The sequence below is a fragment of the Oratosquilla oratoria genome, chromosome 20, assembly GCF_046742065.1.
Source record: "Oratosquilla oratoria isolate Oo_2021 chromosome 20, ASM4674206v1, whole genome shotgun sequence".
Lineage (NCBI taxonomy): Eukaryota > Metazoa > Arthropoda > Malacostraca > Stomatopoda > Squillidae > Oratosquilla > Oratosquilla oratoria.
The window spans coordinates 24,159,728-24,185,677 of NC_134796.1; the positions used below are offsets into that span (position 1 = coordinate 24,159,728).

Sequence of the window (25,950 nt, forward strand, 5' to 3'; positions counted from 1 at the left end):
CATTTTAAATCAGTGTTTACAAGGGAGAGCATACAACCTGAAGAGAACGAATGGAAAGAGAAAGTCCCCCCTATGGAAGAAATAGAAGTAACAAAGAATGAAATATTAACACACGAGTAATCTTGATGTCAGAAAATCGCATGGACCAGATGAAATAGCAAACTGGATACTGAAAGAATGCAGGAATGAACTGGCAGACAAAATACATAGCATACTAAATAGTTCCTTGAAAGAAGGAAAAGTTCCAGAAGATTGGAAAAAAGCAAATATAGTACCTATATATAAAGGAGGAAATAAAGAAGAACCTACCAACTATAGACCAGTCTCTCTAACAAGTACAATAGCAAAAATTTGTGAAAGAATTATCAAAAGTAGATGGGTAAAATATTTAGAAAAAAACAAAGTGTTAAATCCAAGGCAATTTGGATTCAGACAAGGACGATCATGCGTCACCAATTTAATATGTTTCTATTCAAGGCTAATAGATATAATACAAGAAAGAGATGGATGGGCGGACTGTGCATTTTTAGATCTAAAGAAAGCGTTTGACAAAGTACCACATAAGAAGTTGCTTAAGAAATTAGAAACTGAAGGAGGAATACAGGGCAAACTACTAAATTGGATGGAGGACTTTTTGCAAGAAAGAAAAATGAGAGTAGTGATAAGAAACCAGCACTCAAAATGGGATGAAGTAATAAGCGGTGTTCTGCAGGGAACAGTTCTGGCCCCAATAATGTTTGCTATATATATTAATGATATGGATGAAGGAATAGAAAGCTATATGAGCTTCTTTGCAGATGATGCAAAACTACTGAAAAGAGTGAAAACTGAAGAAGATTGTGAATCACTACAGAGAGATCTAAATAAAGTACAAGAATGGAGTAGGAAGTGGGAGATGGAGTTCAATACAAAAAAGTGTAGTATAATGGAATTTGGAAAAAGCAAAAACAGAATAACAGGAGCATATAAATTGGGAGAAGAAGGAATAAAAAAAGTAGAAAATGAGAAGGACCTGGGAGTCATTGTTATGAATAATATGTCACCTGAGAAACATATAAATAAGATTTTTGGAGAAACTTATAATCTAATAAGAACAATCAAAGTTGCATTTACATACCTGGATGAAGAAATGGTGAAGAAAATCCTAATCACCCTGATAAGACCAAGATTGGAATATGCAGCAACGATATGGTCACCAAGTACAAAAAAATGTATAAAAAAACTTGAAAGAATACAAAGAGCAATTACAAAATTGGCACCAACACTCTCAAAACTATCATATGAAGAGAGACTAGAAAAACTTGAACTACAGACACTAGAGCAAAGAAGAGAGAGAGGAGATTTGATAGCTATTTACAGAATCATGAAAGGCATAGAAATTACTGACAGAGAGAATCTGATAAAAGGGGATGACAGAAATACTAGAGGACACGGGAAGAAAATAAATAAAGACAACTATAGAAGAGATTTGAAAAAGAACAGCTTTCCTCACAGAGTAATAGACAGTTGGAACAAGTTAGATGAGAAAGTGGTGTGTGCAAAAACAATACATGAATTTAAAAATAGTTTAGATAAAATGAGATATGAAGACGGGACCCCACGAGCATAGCTCCCCTTCCCGTAAAATACAACTAGGTAAATACACACACACACATACACACACACACACACACACACACACATACATACATACATATACACATACATACATACATATACATATATACATCTATATATTTTTTTGCAATGAGATGCGACACAACGCCCGTGAACTCCGACCTCACGTAGGAATCGGGGTCACGTGCGAGCAACGCATCTTGTGGGGGTCAGGTGAGAGGTGAGATGTCAGGTCGATTGTTGACGGGACGATAATTGCTTACTGCGCGGATCCGGGTCACCGTCACCTGCAGGAACAAGAAAAAAAAGAGCGGCAGACTTGGGCGGTATATGACAGTTTCTCCATGAATACAATCATGAAATGGACCTGAAATGTTCAATATACACTCATACCTCGATTTAACGGACCTCGCTTTAACGGATTTCGGATGCAACAAACAAAATCTGTAGCTTCCGGATCGTCCGGAGCGACCAGACGCAGTCCGATGTTTCCGCAGTTGACCGCCAGATGACCTATGGTCACTTTGTTTATAACTGTGCCGGAACAAGTGGAGCTGTTTGGTCCGTGTTTTTCGACCTTTTTGGCCCTGTTTTGTGTGTTGTTTGTGAAATAATTCAACAGTTTTTTTAACCATGGCACCTGTACATCCTGTAGAAAAGAGGAAAAGAGTCAATTTAACAGTATCACAGAAGCTTGTGTTGATTAAAAAGTTGGAAAGTGGAATGTCGGTGAAGCAGGTGTGTGATGAATATCCACTTCACTCCGGGCCAAAATCTCGCGGGCAGCATTAGCTGCCAGACGTACGATGTTGCATAATAATACTCGCATCATAAAAAATAGTCACCGCTTATATCGATCGTTCTCTCTTTCACCCGTGAATTTTGATAACCATAGAAAATGTGATGAAGACAGTTTAAAGAGTATGTCATTACACAGGGGCAACTACAATAAATATAATCAAGACGCCGATATGGCAGCCTCACGTATCCACTTGCTCCTCATGCCGCCTACGTAGGCGGCACTGTATGGAAGAGGATATGGAGTAAAGAAACAAACTGTGTCTGATATTCGTAAACAAAAGGAACAACTTACCCAATATTCGCTGAAGTTTACAGTTGACGAAATTTTTGGACTTGGTACTCTTGGGGTGAAAATTTTGGGCCAGATCCCAGGTATTTACACTAACAGATTGGATAGTGTGCTTAACCCCGGACAGGTAGCGTGGACAAACTCTCCCGCTACAGGTAGCGTGGTGTCATATGTTACTTTCACTTTGGGCGCTTATACCCAGTTACCATTATGTCCTTCTTTATCTATTTTTAGTTTACTAATATAAAGACTACTTTCTACTGGTGAAGGAGAAAAAAACTCTGAACACTTTACTTACATGATTACGATTTTTTTTTTTTTAATAGACATTTGGTCAAATAACAAAAACTGTACACTTTAGAATACCAAATTCCAATAATAACGAGTGTTTTCTTAAAAGTAGAAGAGTTTCTGAGTTGATTGATGTAAAAATATTGTTGATTGGAGCAAAACTGCAAAATCTGTAAAGAAAAGAAAAAGCGGTTAATTTTTTTATGTACAAAATCACTAAAAATTTTGGTGTGAAAGGAAGGCTATATCTATAGTAGTAATACTTATTAGATCTGGATGAAACTTTCCAGAAGTCCTCTACAATAATTCTAGATGATGACAAAACCTTAGAAAATGATATTTAGTTACTATAAACTAAAAAAAAAAAAGGCTTAGTTTCAACATAACCCTTACTGTGCGTAATTTACGTAAAAGAAAGGCATATTTAGAGTATTAATAATTGATGGATATGCATGAAATTTTGGAAAAGTAGTCTACAATGGCCCTAGATGAGGGTAAAAATGTTAAAAATTATATTTAGTAAGTATAAACTGGTGAAAAAAATCATTCGTGAAACTTACCACGCGCGATGGCGCTGTTCACAGATGTAGTTGACATGCGAGTTACATGCAGGTTTATGGCACTTTACACACAGAAGCTTGGTCCTAGCATTAGAAGAGGAAGGGCAGAGAGGGCATCTGCCTCAAAAGTCACTGTAGAAGGATCTTCTTCATCGCTACTCATGAAAAGGGCCTGCAAATACTCCTCCTCCATCAGGCTTCTCTTTGCCATGCTGAAATCTGATAATAGAAAAAAATTGAAAATTAGAAATTAACCTCAAAATCACATTTTCGCTGCCTTCCGATCCAATATGACGATTGTCACGGGTAGCTACACCATTCACTGATATTTTCCGATAAACACAATAAAATTATTTCACTAAGTAATAATGCAGTAATGTAAAATGCAAAACTTTTGCAATTGCGTGACTTACCCGAGTAACGGTAGCGTGGTGTTAGATATGCACCATTTACAACTTTGGAGGGCGATAGCGGGTGAAGGTGGCGGAGCAGAGGTGACACACATACTGCTTTCACTGAGGCTGGTGAATGACTAACGGTCCCTGAAATACAAGTGAGATCACACTAGGCGTCTATGTGCAGAAACAAAAAAACGCGTTTTGCGCAGTGCCTAGGTGCGGATCTGACACAACGCTACCTGTCCAGGGTTAAGTAAAAGTACTGTACTGTATTCATTCCTCATTTTTTCGTAATGTAATCGTTGAAATACAGTAGTATCGGAAACTTTGGACAATCGGGTATATCGGACCGGTGTTCCCCCCTTTTGGTCCATTAAATCGAGGCATGAGTGTACTAATACTTATAGATTAATGACTTTTTTAAATATCATTTGAATGTTGATAAACATTTTGTCTTAGGTAATTCCTTTTCAAGTTTATTCCATGTGTTAACACCTATAATAGATAAGCATTGGCCTTTTTTGGTTGTTCTGTATTGAGTTTTAAAGAAGTCGTTTGTATGCCTAGTCGCATAGCGAGTTTTGAAGTTGAGTAAAATTTCAATATATTTTGATTCATTTGTTTATTGTAGATTTGGTGCATAACAATGGCAGTTTTGTACTTTATTAAGTCCATGAATTTCAGTAGATTTAGTTTTTTAAATAAATTATTTGTATGTTCTAAACGACCTACATTGCAGATTATACACAGTGCCTTTTTTGTGAGGTAATTATGCATTGAAGATTAGTTTGATAAGTATTACCCCAAATTTCTGAACAGTAGTTTAGGTATGGTAGTAGTAGACTACAGTAAATAGTACGTAGGGTATTTTCATTGAGGATATTTCTCATTTTATGCATTATTCCTAAAGTTTTGGACATCTTATTTATCACGTGATTTATATGATGTTTCCAATTAAGTTGATCGTTCAATACACGCCTAGGAATTTACTGACAGACGCTTTTTCAATAATTTCGTTGTTTATTTTGATCGGCTTAGTGCTTTCATTATTTTTGTAGAAAACCAGGTAGTTAGTTTTTTATACATTTAAGGATAGTTTATTGGCTGAAAACCAGTTAGATAGCTGACATAATCCTTCATTAATTGTCTTGATCAGTTTGTCGGAATTTATATCAGAGCATAGAATGGTGTATCATCGGCGAACAGTATAAATTTCATAAGGTTGGATACATTTGTAATGTCATTAATGTATAGTAAGAATAGTTTGGGTCCTAGAACTGAACCTTGAGGTACTCCGCATGTAACTGGTAGAATATGTGATCTTTCTTCCTGAATGGCTACATATTGTTTCCTGTTTTTTAGATAACTTTTTAACCAATCATTAACCTTACCTCTTAGCCCATAGTATTCGGCCTTTTGAATTAGGATTTCATGATTTACTGTGTCAAATGCCTTTTTTAGATCAATAAATATGCCGGCTGTCTTTTTCTTTTGTTCTATATTGTTAGTTATCTCTTCAATTAATTCCATTACTGCTGTTGACGTTGAAAGATTTCATTGAAATCCATATTGGCTATGGTAAATGACGTCATTTTTTTTAGAAATGAGTCAAGGCGAATTGTGAATAACTTCTCAAGAATTTTGGAAAACTGTGGTAATAGTGAAATTGGTCTATAGCTATTATAGCTTGATTTGTCGGCTGATTTGAATATCTGTATTACTTTTGCTATTTTCATTGCATATGGAAATATTCCTTGTTCAAATGATTTATTGCATATTGTCAGAAAATTATTTTTGATGATAGGCATAATTTGTTTTACGAGGTTCATATTGATTCCTGTGCAATCGAGTGATTTCTTGTTCTGTATTGATTTTACTGTGTTCATAAGTTTGTTTTCCATGACGGGTTTTAAGAACATAGTGTTATTTATTCGGTGTTTCTAAAAGGTCTCATAAGTTTGATGTGTTATCTTTATTTGTTTCGCGAGGTTAGGTCCTACATGGGAGAAAAATTCACTAAATTCGTTTGCCACTTTTTTAGTTTTTCCAATTTTAATAATGTCTATGAATTCATCAGTGTTATTATTTTTGGGCCTAGTTAAGTTGTTTATTACTTCCCATGTCTTTTTTATATTACCTTTATAATTTTCAAGCAGTGTGTCATAGTATTTTTTTTTGCAGTTGCGTAAAATTTTTGTAGGTTTGTTTTTGTACGCTTTGTATTTGTTTTTGTCTGTTAATGACTTGCTTTTAATAGATTTCTTGTAAAGTTGGTTTTTCTTTCGACACGTGTTCTTAAGATCGTTTGTAAACCATGGTTTTGAGTTTACGTTATATGGTTTTATTTCTACTTCTCTCTCTGGGCAGCATTTGTTTACATTACTCATGATAATGCTTACAAATTCGTTATATGATAGATTGGCATTTTCTGACTCATAAACCTGATCCCAGTTTTCTTCTTTTAAGCATTGATTTAATTTTGCAATACTTTTTTCGTCTATTTTACGTGTGTCATAGTATTTTTTTTGCAGTTGCGTAAATTTTTTTTAGGTTTGTTTTTGTACGCTTTGTATTTGTTTTCGTCTGTTAATGACTTGCTTTTAATAGATTTCTTGTAAAGTTGGTTTTTCTTTCGACACGCATTCTTAAGATCGTTTGTAAACCATGGGTTTGAGTTTACGTTATATGGTTTTATTTCTACTCTCTCTGGGCAGCATTTGTTTACATTACTCATGATAATGCTTACAAATTCGTTATATGATAGATTGGCATTTTCTGACTCGTAAACCTGATCCCAGTTTTCTTCTTTTAAGCATTGATTTAATTTTGCAATACTTTTTTCGTCTATTTTACGTTTTAGTACAATTCTGGGTTTTGTTATGCAGTACATTTCTTTTGGATTGATAGTGAATACCGGTAGATGGTCACTTATGTCACTTATTAAGATACCACTATGAATCTCAGAGTTTACAATATTGGTGAAAATGTTATCTATCATTGTTTCACTTGTTTTTGTTATTTGTGTTGGTTTATTTATCAAAGGATATATACCTAAAGAGAAAATCATATCTGTAAAGTGTCTTGTTTGTTCGTGAGTCTCATACTTAAGTAAATCTATGTTGAAGTCACCACAGAGATATAGGTTTTTATTTCTAAATGGAGTTATGATTTCTTCAAGCATATTTGTGAACTCATTGATGTTTGTGCCTGGCTTTCTGTAAATACTTGTTATGACGGTATTTATTTATTTATTTTTTTACTGAAAATCTCAACAGCTACGCAATCAAATAGGTTTTCATGCGAATTAGTGGATTGATTTATTAGTTTGCATGAAATTGATTTTTTTATGAAGATAGAGACTCCGCCGCCTTTTTGGATCTGTCTATTAACACTGTAGAGAGTATAGTCTTGTAGGAAGTTTACTAGACATCCTGGGTCAATCCATGTTTCGCTTATCACTATAACGTCAAAGCTTTTATTGAGTAAATTGAGATAATAAATGTCAATTTTCTGATAATTAACGTTTAGGCTCCTTGCATTAATGTGAATTAGTGTGAAACCATCAATATCATGAAATACTGTGTCAAATTGTGTATCACTATAGTAATCGCTGTCTTTTGTTAGTTTTGAGTAGAAATTTAATTCGGGGTCAATTTGGGTATTATTGTGATTAAATATCGAAAATTCCTTTTCTGATATTTTGTCTACTTCTTTATACTTCTTAGTGGCAGTATATACATCCAGGTTTTTTTATGCGAGATTTGGCGCGGAAAACAAAAATTTAATTTCTGTGTTTGAGATGGCATGATAGGGAAATATTTTTGAGCAGTCTGTGCAGAACCAGTTTTTGAAAATATTGGGGTTATTTTTGGCAGTATTTACGGGTATATTTGCACACATGAAATGATGTAAATGTTTGCATAATATGTGCATTTGAGGTGATTGGTAGGGACAAGGGTATGACATGAAGAACAGTTTTTTGTTATGTTTGTTTTTGTTTTTGTGTTGTAGTGTTCATGGTGATGTTTGTGTCAGAAGATTAAGGAATGTGAACTATTGAAATTCAACTAATTGTTCAAGATTACTTACTTGATGTACTTTTTCATCCTTGCACTTGATATACACCTTGCAGTCTTTTGTCCATGTCGAGATGATCTTCCCTTGTTTCCTCATGTCGTGTGCTGTTTTGGCAATCTCTCCGTTTCGTTTCGTCAGGTGTTCATTCACGTAGATGCCCGTCCCCTTCAATTTCTTGGCGTTTTTCAGCACGTTCACCTTCGACTTTCTTGATACGAATCACACAATTACATTTTGGGTACCATCCTGTTTTCTTTTTCCCAGTGTATGGCAAGCTGATGTCTCTGTGTCTCTGATCTGTATTCCCTTGTTACTTAGAGAATGGATCACTTGAGTTTCTACAATGTTCTGTCCACTGTTATCCACACTATAGTCGGAATCACCTTTCACGGCTTCCGAATACGTTTTCATAATCTTTAAACCACTGATGATGATATCTTCTCTCCTCGTGTACTGCTCTAGGTCTTCCACTCTAGCTTCCACCTTCGACTTTCTTGATACGAATCACACGATTACATTTTGGGTACCATCCTGTTTTCTTTTTCCCAGTGTATGGCAAGCTGATATCTCTGTGTCTCTGATCTGTATTCCCTTGTTACTTAGAGAATGGATCACTTGAGTTTCTACAATGTTCTGTCCACTGTTATCCACACTATAGTCGGAATCACCTTTCACGGCTTCCGAATACGTTTTCATAATCTTTAAACCACTGATGATGATATCTTCTCTCCTCGTGTACTGCTCTAGGTCTTCCACTCTAGCTTGGAGATTAACTACAGTCGATTTTAGATCTTGTATCTCCTGCCTTTGTTGTTTGACTTCGCTTTTAGCTCGCTTAGGAACTGCTGGTCTTCTTTCCTTGCTTGCAACAGGAACTGTTTGTCCTCTTCTCTTGCTTTCACGAGACTCTCCACCATATCTTCAAGTTTCTTGGAGCTGTTGCTGTTTCTGGTATGTGCCATGTTGTATTACTTTCTCGTAGGGAGCGCTGAGCGGAGGGTGTGAACTGCACGAGAGTCAGAGAGGGAATGAGATTGCAAAAAAGTCCAGGGATGTGGCTTGGGATAAATGGAGGAAGAGAAGAAGCACTAAAACAAAGAAGTTTAAAAACAAGCTAGAGTCTTTGAAGAAGCCTCATTTCAAGTAGAAATATTGAATGAAAGTTTCCAATTGGGTCTTCACAAAAGAGAGTATTTTTTTTTTTGAGACAAGCATGGGGAGCAAAATTCCAGGTTTAGAAGAAATAGATGTAGAAGTGAGGGAAGTGCTCATTTTGTTGGATCATTGGATGGGGCAGAAGCTTCAGGACCAGACAGGATCTCAAATTGAATACAGTGAACCCCTCAGTATTCATGAGGGTTATGTTCAAAAATCCCTTGCGAATGGCAAAAAATTGGAGATAATGGACGCTTCCCTGAAAAATGCCTTAGAATACCCTTTTTAATACTCTTATATTGGAAGTTGGTGTGGAAAAGGAATGGGGGTGCTTCAAGGAGGAAGTGACAAGGTGTGCAAAGGTTGTATGTGGAACAAGAGGGAATAGAAGGAAGGGTAGTGAGTGCTGGGATGATGAAGTGAAGAAGGTAGTAGAAGAGAAGAAGTGAGCTGTCAAGGACTGGTTACAAAAAATAATAATAATGAGTTAAAAATAGATAGAAAAATTAAGGAGGCATAAAGGAGAGCAGATGTAAAATGGGGGAGGAGTATTAGAGAAATTTTTGAAAGAAATAAAAATGATTTGGAAGGAGATCAAGAGAGGAAGAGGAGAGGGGACAAGTAGAAAAAAATAAGTAAAAGGCACAGATGGACAGATCTGGATGGAAGAGGAAGCAGTAAGGGGAAGATGGGTGGAGTATTTTAGAGTATGTGGAGGAAGATAGAGAGGGATTGGTGGTAGCAGTGGGAGGCACTAAGAAGATAACAGTAATGGGAGAGTAAAATGGAGGAGAAATAAGAAAAGATGAGGTGCAAGTAGCTCTGAAGATTATGAGAACAAGTAAAGCTTCTGGATTAGATGGATGTCATGTGGAGTGTCTGAAGAAGGGAGGTGGACTGGCTGGTGAAGTTTTTTAATATGTGTCTAAGGGAGGGTAGAGTGCCAGAGGACTGGAGGAGTATCTGTATAGTTCCACTTTACAAGGGAAAAGGGGACAAATGTGAATAGTGGTTTCAGAGGGATCAGTTTGTTGAGTGTAGTTGGGAAGGTTTTGATTGAGAGGATTAGGAGAGGAAGAGAGGGAGTAATTGGTGAGGAACAGTGTGGATTTAGGACAGGTAGGGGTTACATGGATCAGATTTTTGTGATAAGACAGGTATGTGAGAAAGGTAAGGATGTTTCTTGGGCCCTTATGGATTTGGAAAAGGTTTATGACTAGGTGGACAGGAAGGCACTGTGGGAGGTTTTGCAGATATAGATTGGGGGAAAACTGTAATGGACAGTCAAGAGTTTTTATAAGAGTAGTAGAGCCTGTGTCAGAATGGGAATTGGAGAGAGCAAGTGCTTTGAGGTAAAGGTGGGACTGTGTCAGGGCTGTCATGTTGCCATGGTTGTTCAATAATTTTTAATTTTTATTTACTGTTTCCTCTTCCTCTACCTCCTCAAAATCCTCCATGTCCACTTCCCCTTGTGATAACATTTACTTTGTATTAAACACTGGCTCAAATTTGATCATCACAGCAGGAGTTTCATTTACACTGCTTCCTATTGCTGAGTCCAATGACTGCACTTTCAGACTTCCAAAAAGTTTCATGAGGGCTTGCTGCATAGAATCAAAGATCTTATCTGGCTCACTAAAAGATACTGCTGTCAGTACTGTTTGCTTGTCTTTAATCTCTAGACCTGCATTGTCCAATAATCTAAATGCTAAAATACTCTTTGGTATGGTCATTATATACTCAAAATTGCATTCCTCTTTACAAATTCCAAAATATACTTCTCCATACTACCTTCCTTTACTTTTGTAGCTATCAAACTTTGTCCAGTCTTCATTGCTGTTGAAACCTCTGAGAAAATACAATGGGCACTAAGACACAGGGTAAGAACTACTGGTAGAGCTTTTAAAAGTGGAGAACGAGTCTAAGAGGGAAGAGCAAAAAGAATGGAAAGGACCAGGTACAGATTGGTGAAGATGGTAAAAATGTGATTTTGAAATATGGATCAAATATTGTAAGAACCCATGGAACACATGTTCAGGAAATACCATATAACTTTAAAAAAGACATTGAAGATGGAAGAAGTACTGTACTTGATATGGTGAGACATCAACACAAGAAAGAAGAAAATATTAGGATTAAGGAGAATGGGATAGAGGTTGTCATAAATACAGTGGAAAGTAGAATAGAAAATGATGATTTTAATAAAACAAATGAAGAGGATCATACCACAGTCAAGAACACATCAGAGAACAATGTAATAGTAAAAAGTACTCTGCAAGTTGGACAGAAAGTAAATATATTACCAAAAGAGTCAAATGAATGGAAGAAAGTAATTGTGCACAGTCATGCTGGGAAATCAACAGGGAAATGTAAGAGTTGGAGAAATATTGAATATGAAGATGGGCACACATCAGCAATTGACAGGAATAGATATGTAGAAAAGTGGGTACCAGTAACAGTATCTGAAGAAGACAAAATACAAGAGCCCAATGAAATAGTAATGGACTATGAAAATAAGGAAAACTATGATCTTGTAGAAGCCAAACAAGATGATCTTAAAATCTGGAAAGATTTTGGAATTTATGTAGAAGTTCTAAAAATGGGTCAGAAAGCATTGTCAGTTCGATAGCAAGTAACAGAAAGGGTGAACAGTAAAGGGAAAAAGAAAATTAAAGCAAGGCATGTTGCCAGAGGCTTTGAAGAAAGGGAAGAAATACAATTAGATTCTCCCACTGTTAGCAGTGTAATAGGGTGGCAATGAAAAGCACTTTACAATGGTAAAATAATGTGTTAAGTCACAATTCAATAATTTTACACAAAATACAGAAAGTGTGTTTACACTTTGAAGGTACAACAGAAACTGACACCAAGCTTTATTTTGGCAGCAAAACTCACATTTGAGCACGTGGGCCACACTTGGTTCTCTCAAACATACTTGTACACAAATACAAAATACACAATGGCAAAATTAAAGACTAACAATATACCCACTGGGTATTAATATAATAACTGGGAAACTCTATTCAGACTATCATATTGCTTAGCCACCACCACTCAATGACCCTACCAAGCAAACAAGGGAAAAATGAATGAGTGAAGCATAAGAAAATGTAAAAGGATGACCTACTCCACACACACCACATTGTACATACAAAAGTATAGGAAAAAAATATGTACATGAAATCACCCTATACAAGAAAACAAATACCAAAGGCTTTTATCACCCTTGTAAGGGAGGTAGCCAATAAACAAAGGCATAAAAACCATTCCCACCCATTCCATCCCTATCATACTCCACTCCCCTCCACCCGCTTCCATCCCTCTTATCTTGGCATGCCCTGGATGACGGGTCATTCATGCATCTTGTCCACTACCCTGGGTCAGAAGCAGTGTCACAAGACACAGCACATCCACAGCAAGGCCGCTTCATTAAATCGGCAACCCCCCTCTCCCCTCATGCAGAAAAGGAGAAATCCCTTCAGGCTGCATCAAATTTTTCTCACACGTACTCCCTCACTCCCTATCCCCTACCCATTCCACCTTATGCATCACATCATATACAACCATTCTCCATTCACTCCTGTCTTCTAGCCTCTCCCATCCTTCCTCAACAGACATTCCCCTCTTTCCCAAAGCCCCTTTTACCCCATCCATCCATCCAACCATCTCATCTTAGGTCACCCCTTCATGTTCACTCCTTCCACCTCTGACTTCCACACCTCTTTTACTAATCTTTCTTCACTCATTCTTTCCATGTGTGCAAACCATCCCAATACTCTTTCATCAACCCTATCTTCCAACTCCCTTTCCACCCCTGTTCTCATCCTCACCTCATTTCTCACTCTATCCAGCATAGTAACCCCTATCATACTTCTCAGACACCTCATCTCAAACACATTCAAATTCCTTCTCTCTTCCTCTCTCATGTTCCATGTTTCTGCCCCATACAGTGCTATCGGCACAATCACTCCATACAGTGTTCTCTTAGCATCCATTCCCAAATGTGTATTTCTCATTACACTTTTTAATCCCCCAAGACATTTACTTGCTTCTCTTAATCTACATTCTACCTCCACCTCCACTCCTCCCTTTCCCACCACATTCCTAAAACTATCCACTTCCTCCAGTCTCTCTCCAGTAATACTCACTTCCAGTCTGCTGCCACTTTCTCCCCATGTACATCTCATCACCCTACTTTTACCCACATTTATCTTCAACTTCCTTCTTTCACACACTTCCCAAACTCTGTCACTAACTTCCTCAATCCCTCCTCTGATCTTGCTACAAGCGCTGTGTCGTTCTCAAACAACAGCTGGCCGATCTCCCACTTTTCTCCATTTTCTTTATCCAACTCCAATCCTTGACCCACCACTCTTGCATTTACCTCTCGCACCACCCCATCCATGTTTAACCCCTTCCATACGATGCCGCCTATGTAGGCAGCATGGGGAGCAAGTGGATACGCGAGGCTGCCATATCGGCGTCTTGATTATATTGTAGTTGTCCCTGCGTAACTGACATACTCTCTAAACTGGCTTCATCACATTTTCTATGGTTATCAAAATTCACGGGTGAAAGAGAGAACGATCGATATAAGCGGTGACTATTTTTTATGATGCGAGTATTATGACGCAACATCATACGTCTGGCAGCTAATGCTGCCCACGAGATTTTGGCCCAGAGTGAAGTGGTTAAATTGAACAGCTAGGGTGACATAACACATCCCTGACAAAGTCCCGCCTTTACATTAAACCACTCACTCTCTCCATTTTTAATTCTGACACACGGTCTACTACTCCTGTAAAAACTCTTTGACAGCTCCTAAAAGCTTTCCTCATATCCCATATATCTGCAGTACTTCCCACAGTTCCTTCCTGTCTACCCTATCATAAGTCTTTTCCAAATCCATAAAAGCCAAAAAAACATCCTTACCCTATCCTATAGCTTTCTCACATATCTGTCTTACCACAAAATCTGATCTATGCAACTACCTGTCCTAAACCCACTGTTCCTCACCAATTACTTCCTCTGTTCCTCTCTTAATCCTCTCAATTAAGGGAGTGTTGCCAGCGATCATTCAAAAAATTCTGGTACAGTACTTGAACAAATTTTGGTGAACATTTCAAAAGAATCTATGATGGTGGCAACACTCATACAAAGTTATACAACTGTATTTCTTTTCTATATTTCTATACAACATAAAATAGATAAAATATTGGCAATCCCATTACATAAAAAACATTCTGTATATTGAAAAAACATCAACATTTCTATAGCTATTTCGTTTTTTGCTACAGAATTGTGTTTATGGAGATATTTGGCAACTCCTCCCATCAGCATACCCCACAAAGACAGTGGACAGGGTAAGAGTACTCTTGAAAAGTTCAAAGTAAGGTGACATCGCTCCTGGTGCTCTCACCATACACAACAATTTTGATTCCTTGCCCTGTATTGTTGCTGTGATCATGGACAAATGAACAAGAAACAAGAGAGTGAAGCAGCAGAATATAGAGATGGGCATGAGTGCCAGAAATAGAAGCAAGAAGGAAAAAGAAATAGGAGAAAAGCAGCACAGCTGTACCCAGCACTCCAAAAGCATTTACTAGCCATGCCCACCGTACACCTCCACCCACGCCATACCATTCACCCTCACCTCACACCTCATCAGCAAAGAAGAGGAAATTGGAGATTTGCTATACATCATAACCATCCATTGAAGGATATTTCTTTTAACCTTGTTTAGCCAGTTTATACTGAAATATTTTTAATTACTGATTTAGCTTCATGTATATAATATATGAAATGTTGAATTCCATAATAATGTAGGATGCCAAAGCCCTGTAAGAGGGAGTTAAAAAGGGGTTGGTCAGGATGACCAAGTGGTAGCTGCTGAGTCCTATAAGAGGCCGGTAGAAAGTGGGGTAGATGGTGAGGGTTGTATTTTTTTTATGGATTGGCTGTTTGTAAACAGCACAGTCGGTAGGAGAAGGTTTGCGCAAACTCGCTCTCCGCCTAGAGTTATAAAAATGGCCGGGAGCCTGTATGACGTGTATATGTTTTGCTGATGTAGAAATTTTATAACCTGTGTAAGTGATGCAGAGAGTCAAGATTGCTTAAGTAAACAATATTGGATATAGACATTACAATGAATCTGATTGGAGAAGGGGATGGAGTAGGAGGAAATTTGATTGGATCAAAATTATAAGCTCATGCCCTGAGGGGAGGATCTTAAATAGATCATTGGACTTAAGAAATCATGTCACTGCAGAACTTACCTGGGACCTAAAATAAGTGTTCTCGATGGGAATCCCATGGTGTACCTAAGAGAACCAAGTATTTACCTAGTGGTATTTTACAGGAAGGGGAGCTATGCTTATGGTGTCCTGTCTTTGTATCTCACAGTGTCTAGTTTGCTCTTTAATTCTTGTATAGTTTTTGCACACACTATTGTTTTATCCAGTTTCTTCTAGATATCCACCACTCTGTGGATTTTTTTTTTTTTCTTCTTCCTCTTTCAGGTCTCTTCTATAACTATCCTTTTTGAGTTTCTTTTCATGTTCCCTTGTATTTCTCATATCCCGATTTAGTAAGCCCTCTCTGTCAAGGACTTTTGTGCCTTGATTCTGTATGGTCAGCAGGATCATGATTCATGAAAGGATGGAAGTTCTTGATATCTTGATAGAGAGGACTTACTAAATTGGAATAAGAGAAATACAGGGGGACATGAAAAGAAACTCAAAAAGGATAGTTGTAGAAGAGACCTGAAAAAAAAAGTTTTCCACACTGTAGTAAAATTTGTGAAGAAAGAAAATGTTTTGACAGGTTTCATTGCCCAATACCAAAGATTAAAACTGAAGTAATAGGACTTTAAAAGTGGGAACAAAAACATAGGTGAAAATTTAAGAGATGTACCAAACAAAAGTAAAGTGCATGAGAAATGAATAGTCTGACGCAGCCAGAATAAAAGGAGGAGTTCTTTAAAATAAGCTCAATTGCTAAGGGGATGTCTTATAGATTAATGAGAGAACATGGAGGCAAATTTACTAAAAGGATATTACCATCCAATATGGAAGGTGAGAAAGGTATCATGTATATGGAGATTTATTCCATGCAATCATAATACAGGGTAAGAGAGTGAAGAATCACTTATATGAATGGAGTACAGGTAGTCGTCGACTTACAACCTATGCGACTTATGACTGATCGACTGATCGACCACGAGATAGTGCAATAATATTTAACATTTAATAGAGTAATAGAATTGCAATGTTATGTCTGGCAGCGCAGAACAATTACTCCGCACGCCGCGAGACGCTAGTACGATAGTTTTGGCAGGCTGCCGACAGCGTCAGCATCCCAGCCAGCTAAATATTCTTTCAATTTTTTTTTTGAAGTAAAATATTTCCTAATTGTGCATTGCATTTTGTATTTTTGTATTTCTATATGTTTTGCAATTAATAAAATGTAACAATATTTTTTTATGCCTAGGCTAGTTTGTCGATAACAGTATGTTCGGTACAGTACGTAAACGGAAAGAATGTGTTTTGAAATAAAAAAAAATCCTAATTTTGCCTTGCATTTTGTATTTTTATATGTTTTGCAATTAATAAAATGTAACAGTAAAACTTTTTTATGCCTAGTCTGTTGTCGATAACAATATGTTCGGTACAGCATTTTGTATTTTTATGTTTTGCGATTAATAAAATGTAACAGTAAACTTTGTTTATGCCTAGTCTGTTGTCGATAACAATATTTTCGGTACAGTACGTAAACGAAAAGAATGTGTTTTGAAATAAAAAAAAATGTCCGAATTTTGCCTTGCAATGATTTTATTGTAACCAACAAAAAAGTATTTGTAGGTCAAAGATAACAGGACTTTATTCAGTATGCGTAGGCCTAGGCTACGTTTCCTAACGAAAATTATAAAAAAGTTAATGAATATTAAACAACGTAGCTCAAAGATAATAAGATTTTATTCAGTATGCATACGTTTCTTAAAGAAAGTCTGATGGTAAAATAAAAAAAAAGGTTAGAAAATACTCGTACAGTATTAGATATCATATGTTAAAGATGATAGGATTTTATTCAGTATGCTTATGCCTAGGCTACGTTTCCCAAAGAAAATCAGATAAAATTATAAAAAGGTTAAGAAATACTATACAACATAGTTCAAAGGTGCTAAGATTATTTCAGTATGCTAAATATACAATATATATATACAGTAACAAAAATATTTAAAGGGTAATATATAATGTATATATATATAAAGACCGACTTGCGTCCAGATTGACTTATGACCTGTCTGTCGGAACCGAACTCGGTCGTAAGTCGACGACTACCTGTATTTGAAAGAGTGATATTAATGAGGAAGGTGGATAAAGAAAACAGTTCTTTAAGATTATTCCTGCCTGGTCTTGCACTGAGCTTTTTCAGTGCGAAATAAGTCAGTAATAAAGTTGGACCAAGACCTATCTTCATTATCCACCTTCCTCAACTTGTCCTGTTGTCTCAATAAAGTGACAGTATTCCTTTTATATGAGCAATATTTGCATTGCAGTACTAAGATTCTTCCAATAATTGACCATTTTCAGAGTCTACCCCCTGTACGCAGTCAAACCCAAGTAAATGCAGCCGTCCAAGAGGAAAGAAAGAAAAAACAGAAAGTAGCACAAGAAGAATCTAATGGAAAAGAAGTCAAAAGGATTTCTTCGTATGACTATGCAGCTTGGGACAAATTTGATGTGGTAAATCATGATCCACTGTATAAGAAAAAATTATTTGTTTAATTTTGTTTTATATGTACAATATATATAATTTTTTATTTTTACCTTGTATGCTTATTAACATATGTTTACCTCTGAAGGACAAAGCCCTCGAGTCAGATGAGGAAAAGAAAGATGAAGGTAGGGAATCCAAGGAAGAGAGGAAGAAAGAAGCTGTAGCTCTGAAGGATGAGGTAACCACTGTCAGTTTTTGGTGGCTTCATAAATCTAGTCAGTAAGGCTATTTTTTTTTTTTTTTTTTTTTTTTTTTTTTTTTTTTTCCAAGTCTTCAGATTAAGTCACTGAAAATATTTTATCTAATTCAACTGTCACACTGCTTGATTTATTTGTTGATAATTGTTTCTCATGTTTTAAAGGAAAATAAGTACTAGATTTGCAAGTGGCATCATATCATATTAATGATTGAATTAATTGTTTATAGGGCAATAAATATTATTCAGTTGGCAAGCTAAAAGAAGCAGTTGTCAAGTACACACAGGCCATTGCTCTTGACCCTTCTAATCCAGCTCTAAGTGCCAACAGATCAATGGCTTACATCAAAATGGAAAGGTAAATATTGGTGACATTTTTTGCATATAGGTTTTTAACTAAATTACTAATACCGTTTGGGTGAAGTGTTTGACTGCCATTTTGTTTAGATATTTATCCTTGTACAGGTAGTTCTTAGTTTATCCAATATATAGGGATGAAGAGGTATCGTGAAAAAAAAGTAAATTTAATAGGGGGGGGGGGGAGCCAGAAGGGTACCAAGGTACCCACCACATTAAACTATTTTTGTGCCCCAGTAGAAATGTTATTTATTATATATATATATACCAAAGGCTTTTTCCCCCTTACAAGGGAGGTAGCCAAGTCAACAGGGATGTACCTACTCCCGCCCATTCCATTCCCAACCACCACTCTTTCTTCCTTTCATCTTATCTCCTCATGGATGAAGGGTTATCCTTGTCTCCTGACCACTGTCCTAGGTCAGAAGTAATGCAGCAAGACATAGCACATCCACACCAAGGTTACTTCACTTAATAAGCAAGCCTCCCCTCTTTGTCCCATCATGTGGAAAATAGAGAAGATGGGGAGAAATCCCTTTGGGCTGTGTCAAAATATCACTAACACATAACCACTTCCTATTCCCTACCCCATCCCCTCCTTTGCATCACAATATCATATATACACAGCCATTTTACACTCACTCCTATCACCTGCTTTCTCCTGTCATTTATATTAAATAAAAAACAATTGAAAATTTCTATCCATGAATTTATGTACATACATATACCAAGGGACTTTTCCCCCTTACATAGGAGGTAGCCAAAGTCAAAGGTATAAATTCACTCCCGCCCATTTCATCCCCATGAATGACATGAATGAAGGCGTGGAGTGCTATATAATTTTTTTTTGCAGATGATGCAAAATTACTTAAGGGGGTACGCGACACCTGGGGGGGTGAATTTGGTCAAGATATGGCATTTTTCAAAACTGTGTTCAAAATGTTCGTATACCACTTAGAAATAAATCCCGACAAATAATTTTCCAGCCGCGCGCAATTTAAAGGTCCTGGGTGAGGATTAAAGGGACAGATTTAAAGGCGCAACCCACACTAGAAGGAGGCGTGCCACTTAGGACCTTCAGGCGCAGCGAATAACGTTGAAATTTGATTGAAATTACACTCGCCCAGTGTATCAACGGCCAATACGATTGTGGAGGGGAAGGGAGGAAGGTGGAGGGAGAATATTTCGCCAACTTTGTGCGAAACTAAGCGTTAGTTACCGGCTAACTCTGAAAAGGGAAGTACGCATGTCTCATGAGCTCTCATTGCAATCTATTACTTTAGCTAGTACATATTACTCTTTAGTACAGTCATCATGGGTAGCAAAAAGAACAAAAGAACATCACAATGACAAAAAACAGCAGTTAAAGATGGCAAGCAGTCAAAGACGACTAAAGATCTCACCACCTCTCACTCCACCACCGCCCTCACCTGCACCTCTGTGACGGTGACAGAGGTAAAGGACAACATTAGACTAAACAATTCAAAGAGGAAGATTAAATCCAAAGAAGAAAGCAAGAGGAAAAAGATCAAGGCTATACAGGAAGAAGAAAGAAGAAGGGACATCATATGATGCTGGAGGGGGTGCCCTACCAACATAGATTGGCGAGGGGAATCTGATGAGGAAAGAGAAGGTGCCCACTACTGGAAAATAAACCTCTTTCCAATGATTTAGATACCCTGAAGACCCCCAGCAGAGAGGTTTCATATGAAGAAACCGCCAAAGGTGCAAAAAAGCAAATTATATGATGTTGTCGTCTGTGCGTCGTCACTACTGTGACACACTTATACTTTAGTTTTTCAGTATTTAAAGTACTTATAATTAAAATATGTTGATAATTTTTACTGTACTTACTTATTATATAATAAGAATTAAGCCATGAAACAATCAGTCAAATTGGTGAAACTATAAGCAAGTTACAGATATATTCATATTTCAAGTTGCCATATCTCCGTTCGATATTTTTCTACTTTTTTTTAATCATAAAAAATCTAATATACATTAGATTTAAATGAAACTTACACGGAATATTACTTTTAGTAACTGCTAGGGCCGATCGTTCGAATATTTTGAATAGGATGAAAGAGTTCGGAGTAATAATGGAAACAAGAGCAAAAAAATTGTATTTTTCACGATTTTTGCCAGCCATTAAAATTGAAATGCCTGTATGCAAAAGTATAAAGGAAATTGTTCAATTACTCAATGACCGGCCCTAGGTGTGCCTACTGACTAATCATAGCCAAAATATAAAACAAATTGGTCCACGTATTATGGTGCTGTGCACTTTTAAATGTTGCTACTGGTATATGTACATGTGTACATATGTACATGTGTACATACATCATTCTGCTTCACCTAAAATGTAAGCAATATGGATACCTATTTACCTGAGAAGTTTCAGCTCTTTACTCTAAATATTTTAGAAAATGACCTCCAGGTGTCGCGTACCCCCTTAAGAAGGTAAAAACGGAAGAGGACTGCAATTCATTGCAACAAGATCTGGACACAATATGGAATTGGACTCAAAAGTGGGAAGTAAAATTCAATATTAAGAAATGCAGCATAATGGAATTTGGAAAGAGTAAAAATAGAATATCAAAAGATTACAGAATTGGGGAAGAAAAAATAAATAAAACAAACTATGAAAAAGATCTTGGAGTGATGATTGGAAAGGACATGAAACCAGATAAGCATATATACAAGATGTTCGGAGAAACCTACAACTTATTGAGAGCAATCAAAGTGGCATTTACCTATATGGACGAAGAAATGATAAGGAAAATACTTACTACACTAATAAGACCAAAACTCGAGTACGCAGCATCACTTTGGACACCCAGTACCAAAAAGAATATTAAGAAACTAGAAAGATTACAAAGAGCGACAACAAAACTAGCACCGACACTCGCCAAACTAACATATGAGCAAAGACTATCCAAATTGAACCTACCAACTCTGGAACAAAGAAGAGAAAGAGGAGATTTGCCATCTACAGAATAATGAAAGGAATGGAAGTTTTAGACAGGAATTACCTATTAATGTGGGACAACGGTAAAACAAGAGGACACGGAAAAAAAATGAAAAAGGATAGTTATAAAAAAACTTGAAAAGGAACAGTTTCCCACACAGAGCGATAAATACATGGAACAAATTAGACAACAAAACAGTATGTGCTAACACTATACAAGATTTTAAGATAAAACTTGATGCGGAGAGATACAAAGACGGGTCACCACGAGCATAGCTCCCCTCCCGTATATTACAACTAGGTAAATACTTCCTATTCCCTACCCCATCCCCTCCTTTGCATCACAATATCATATATACACAGCCATTTTACACACACTCCTATCACCTGCTTTCTCCTGTCATTTATATTAAATAAAAAACAATTGAAAATTTCTATCCATGAATTTATGTACATACATATACCAAGGGCCTTTTCCCCCTTACATAGGAGGTAGCCAAAGTCAAAGGTATAAATTCACTCCCGCCCATTTCATCCCCACATACTCCACTCCCATTCACCATCCCTCCCTCTTTTCTTGGCTCCTCCTGGATCACGGGTCATCTCTGCATCTCACTCACTGCCCTGGGTCAGAAGCAATGCATCTAGACACAGCACATCCACAGCAAGGCCACCTCATTTAATTGGCAACCCCCACTCCCTCTGTCCCCTCATGCAGAAAAAGAGAAGATAGAGAGAAATCCCTTTTGGCTGTGTTAAAACATCATTCACACATACTCCCCCCCCCCCATTCCCCATACCTCACCCACTCCCATGCATCACAGCATCATCTATACACAACCATTCTCCACTCATCACTATCTTTTGTGTTCTCCCTTCCTTCCTCAACAGACATCTCCCTCTTTCCCAATGCCTCTTTTACCCTATCCATCCATCTCATCCTTGGTCACCCCCTCATGTTCACTCCTTCCAACTCTGCCTTCCACACTTCTTTTACTAATCTTTCATCACTTATTCTTTCCATGTCTCCAAACCATCCCAATATTCTTCCATCAATCCTATCTCCCAACTCCTTTTCTACCCTGCTCTCCTCCTCATCTCTTCATTTCTCATTCTATCCAGCCTAGTAACCCATACCATACTTCTCAGACATTTCTTTCTGTCTTTATCGCTTATGTTCCATGATTCTGCCCCATACAGTGCTGTCAGCACAATCACCCCTTCATACAATCTCATCTTAGGATCCATTCCCAAATGTCTATTTCTTATTACACATTTATCTCCCAAGGCTTCTCTGAACTTACATTCCACTTCCATTCTTCCCTTTCTCACCACATTTGCCCCCAAATATTTAAAGCTATCCACTTCCTCCAGCCTTTCTCCCTTAACATTCACTTCAAATTTGTTGCCATTCTCTCCCCTTGTACTTCTCATCACCTTATGTTTACCCACATTTATCTTCAACTTCCTTCTTTTGCACACCTTCCCAAGCTCCGTCACAAACTTCCTTAATACCTCCTTTGATCCTGCTGCAAGTAGTGTCATCAGTAAACAACAACTAGATTGTCTCACATTTTTCTCCATTTTCTTTAATCATTTCCAATCCCTGACCCATTACTCTTGCATTTACCTCTTACACCACCCATCCATGTATAAATTGAACAGCCATGGATACATTACACATTAGTGAAGACCTACCTTTACCTCAAGCCACTCCCTTTCTCTATTTCTAATTCTAACACTTGACTACTCTTAACAGCTTTCCCCTTATCCCATTTATTTGCAATACTTCCCACAGTGCCTTCCTGTCTACCCTGTCATAATCCTTTTCCAAATCCATAAAGGCCCATTAAACATCCTTATCTTTTCCTAAAGCTTTCTCACATATCTGCCTTATCATAAAAATCTAATCCACATAACCCCTACCTTTCCTAAACCCACTCTGTTCCTCACCAATCAAAACCTTCCCTTAGTCTTGGCAATTACACTTGACAAACTCTGAAACTACTACACATCACTTGTCCCCTTTTACCATGTAAAGCGGAACTATACCAGCACTTCTCCAGTCCTCTTGCACCCTACCCTCTTTTAGACAAACATTAAACAACCTCGCCAGCACACTCCACCATAAATGTATGTAATATAGTGTTAAATCAAACAAACCATATGATTAAGATAGAGTGTATTGTTTATCAGTAGCATTAAACCAAAAACTGGTCACCATGAGCATAGCTCCCCTTCCCGTAAAAGACAACTAGGTAAATACATATCTGTAGTTGGGTATTAACTGTATAATTTCAGTATTTTAGGACTTTTGGGGCACACTTATGAGCTACACAGCTTTCATATATATAAATGACAAATCTCCACTCCTGGAGGAATGCTAAGCTGCTGTTGCTGCTTTCTCACTCTCTCTCTCTCTCTCTCTCTCTCTCTCTCTATATATATATATATATATATATATATATATATGTAATATATATATGTATATATTATATATATATAATATACATATATATATATATATATAATATATATATATATATATACATACATACATACATACATACATATACCAAAGGCTTTTTCCCCTTACATGGGGCAGTAGCCAAAAAGAAAAAGGCATAGAAACCACTCCTACCCATTCCATTTCCTATATATTCCACTCCCCTCCACCCTCCTCCCTCCCTCTTATCTTGGCACCTCCTGGATGATGGGTCATCTCTGCATCCTGTTCAATGCCCTGGGTCAGAAGCAGTGTCGCAAGATACAGCACATCCACAGCAAGACTGCTTCATAAATTTGGCGACCCCCCCCCCCTCTCCATCCCCCCATGCTGAAAAGAAGACAGGGAGAAATCCCTTCGGGCTGTGTCAAATTTTTTTTCTCATACATACTTCCTCACCCACTCCCCCTCATGCATCACATCATCTATACACAACCCCTCTCCATTCATCCCTATCTTCTGTCCTCTCCTGTCCTTCCTCCACAGACATTCCTCTCTTTTGTAATGCCCCTTTCACCCCATCCATCCATCTCATCCTAGGATGCCCCCTCATATTCACTCCTTCCACCTCTGCCTTCCACACTTCTTTTACTAATCTTTCTTTACTCATTCTTTCCATGTGTCCAAACCATCCTAATACTCTTTCATCAACCCTATCTCCCAGTTCCCTTTCCACCCCTGTTCTCTTCCTCACCTCCTCATTTCTCACTCTATCCAGCCTAGTAACCCCTATCATACTTCTCAGACATTTCATCTCAAACACATTCAAATTCTTCTCTTCCTCTCTCATGTTCCATCTTTCTGTTGGCACAATCACTCCTTCATATGACCTCCTCTTAGCATCCATTCCCAGATGACTATTTCTCATTACACTTTTCAATCCACCAAGGCATTTGCTCACTTCTCTCAATCTACATTCTACCTCCACTCCCACTCCTCCCTTTCCTGCCACATTTGCACCCAAGTATCCAATACTATCCACTTCCTCCAGTCTTTCACCCTTAACCCCTTCCATACGGTGCCGCACACGTAGGCGTCATGGACTTAGATCTCGGTGGCAGCAACCAATGCCAGCTGTACGACGTGTCGTAATAATACTCGCATCATAAAATATAGTCACCGCTTATATCGATCGTTCTCTCTTCACCCGTGAATTTTGATAACCATAGAAAATGCGATTACAAAAGAATTAGAAAGAATGTCATTATGGAGGGGCGACTACAATAGATATAATCAAGACGCCGATATGGCAGCCTCGCGAATACACTCGCTCCCCATGACGCCTACGTGTGCGGCCCCGTATGGAAGGGGTTAATGCTCACTTCCAGCCTGCTGTCACCCTCTCCCCTTGTACATCTCATCACCTTACTTTTCCCCACATTTATCTTCAACTTCCTTCTTTCACACACCTTCTCAAACTCTGTCACTAACTTTCTCAATCCCTCCTTTGATCCTGCTACAAGCGCAGTGTTGTCTGGAAACAACATCTGGCTCACCTCCCACTTTTCTCCATTTTCTTAAACCATCTCCAATCCCTGAACCACCACCCTTGCATTTACCTCTCGCACCACCCCATCCATGTAAAGATTGAACAGCCAGGGCGACATAACACATCCCTGATGAAGTCCTGCCTTTACCTCAAACCATTCACTCTCTCCATTTCTAATCCTAACACAAGCTCTACTATCATAAAAACTCTTGACTGCTCTCAACAGCTTTCCTCCTATCCCATATATCTGCAATAACTCCCACAATGCCTTCCTGTCTACCCTGCCGTAAGCCTTTTCGAGATCCATAAAAGCCCAAAAACATCCTTACCTTTTCCTATAGCTTTCTCACATATCTGTCTTACCACAAAAATCTAATCTACACAACCCATACCTGTCCTAAACCCACACTGTTCCTCACCAATTACTCCCTCTGTTCCTCTCCTAATCCTCTCAATCAAGACCCCATA

General features: G+C 37.7%; 1 protein-coding gene across 1 annotated transcript in view; it reads left to right on the forward strand.

The window, feature by feature from the left end:
- The window catches only part of LOC143036403 (uncharacterized), a 90,912-nt gene that overhangs the window by 27,180 nt on the left and 37,782 nt on the right, over nucleotides 1-25,950 (forward strand). Inside the window, exons 2-4 of the mRNA XM_076203733.1 lie at nucleotides 17,780-17,932; nucleotides 18,052-18,144; nucleotides 18,393-18,520. Of these exons, the coding sequence (XP_076059848.1) occupies nucleotides 17,780-17,932; nucleotides 18,052-18,144; nucleotides 18,393-18,520 (374 nt within the window). The remainder of the gene's footprint in view (nucleotides 1-17,779; nucleotides 17,933-18,051; nucleotides 18,145-18,392; nucleotides 18,521-25,950) is intronic.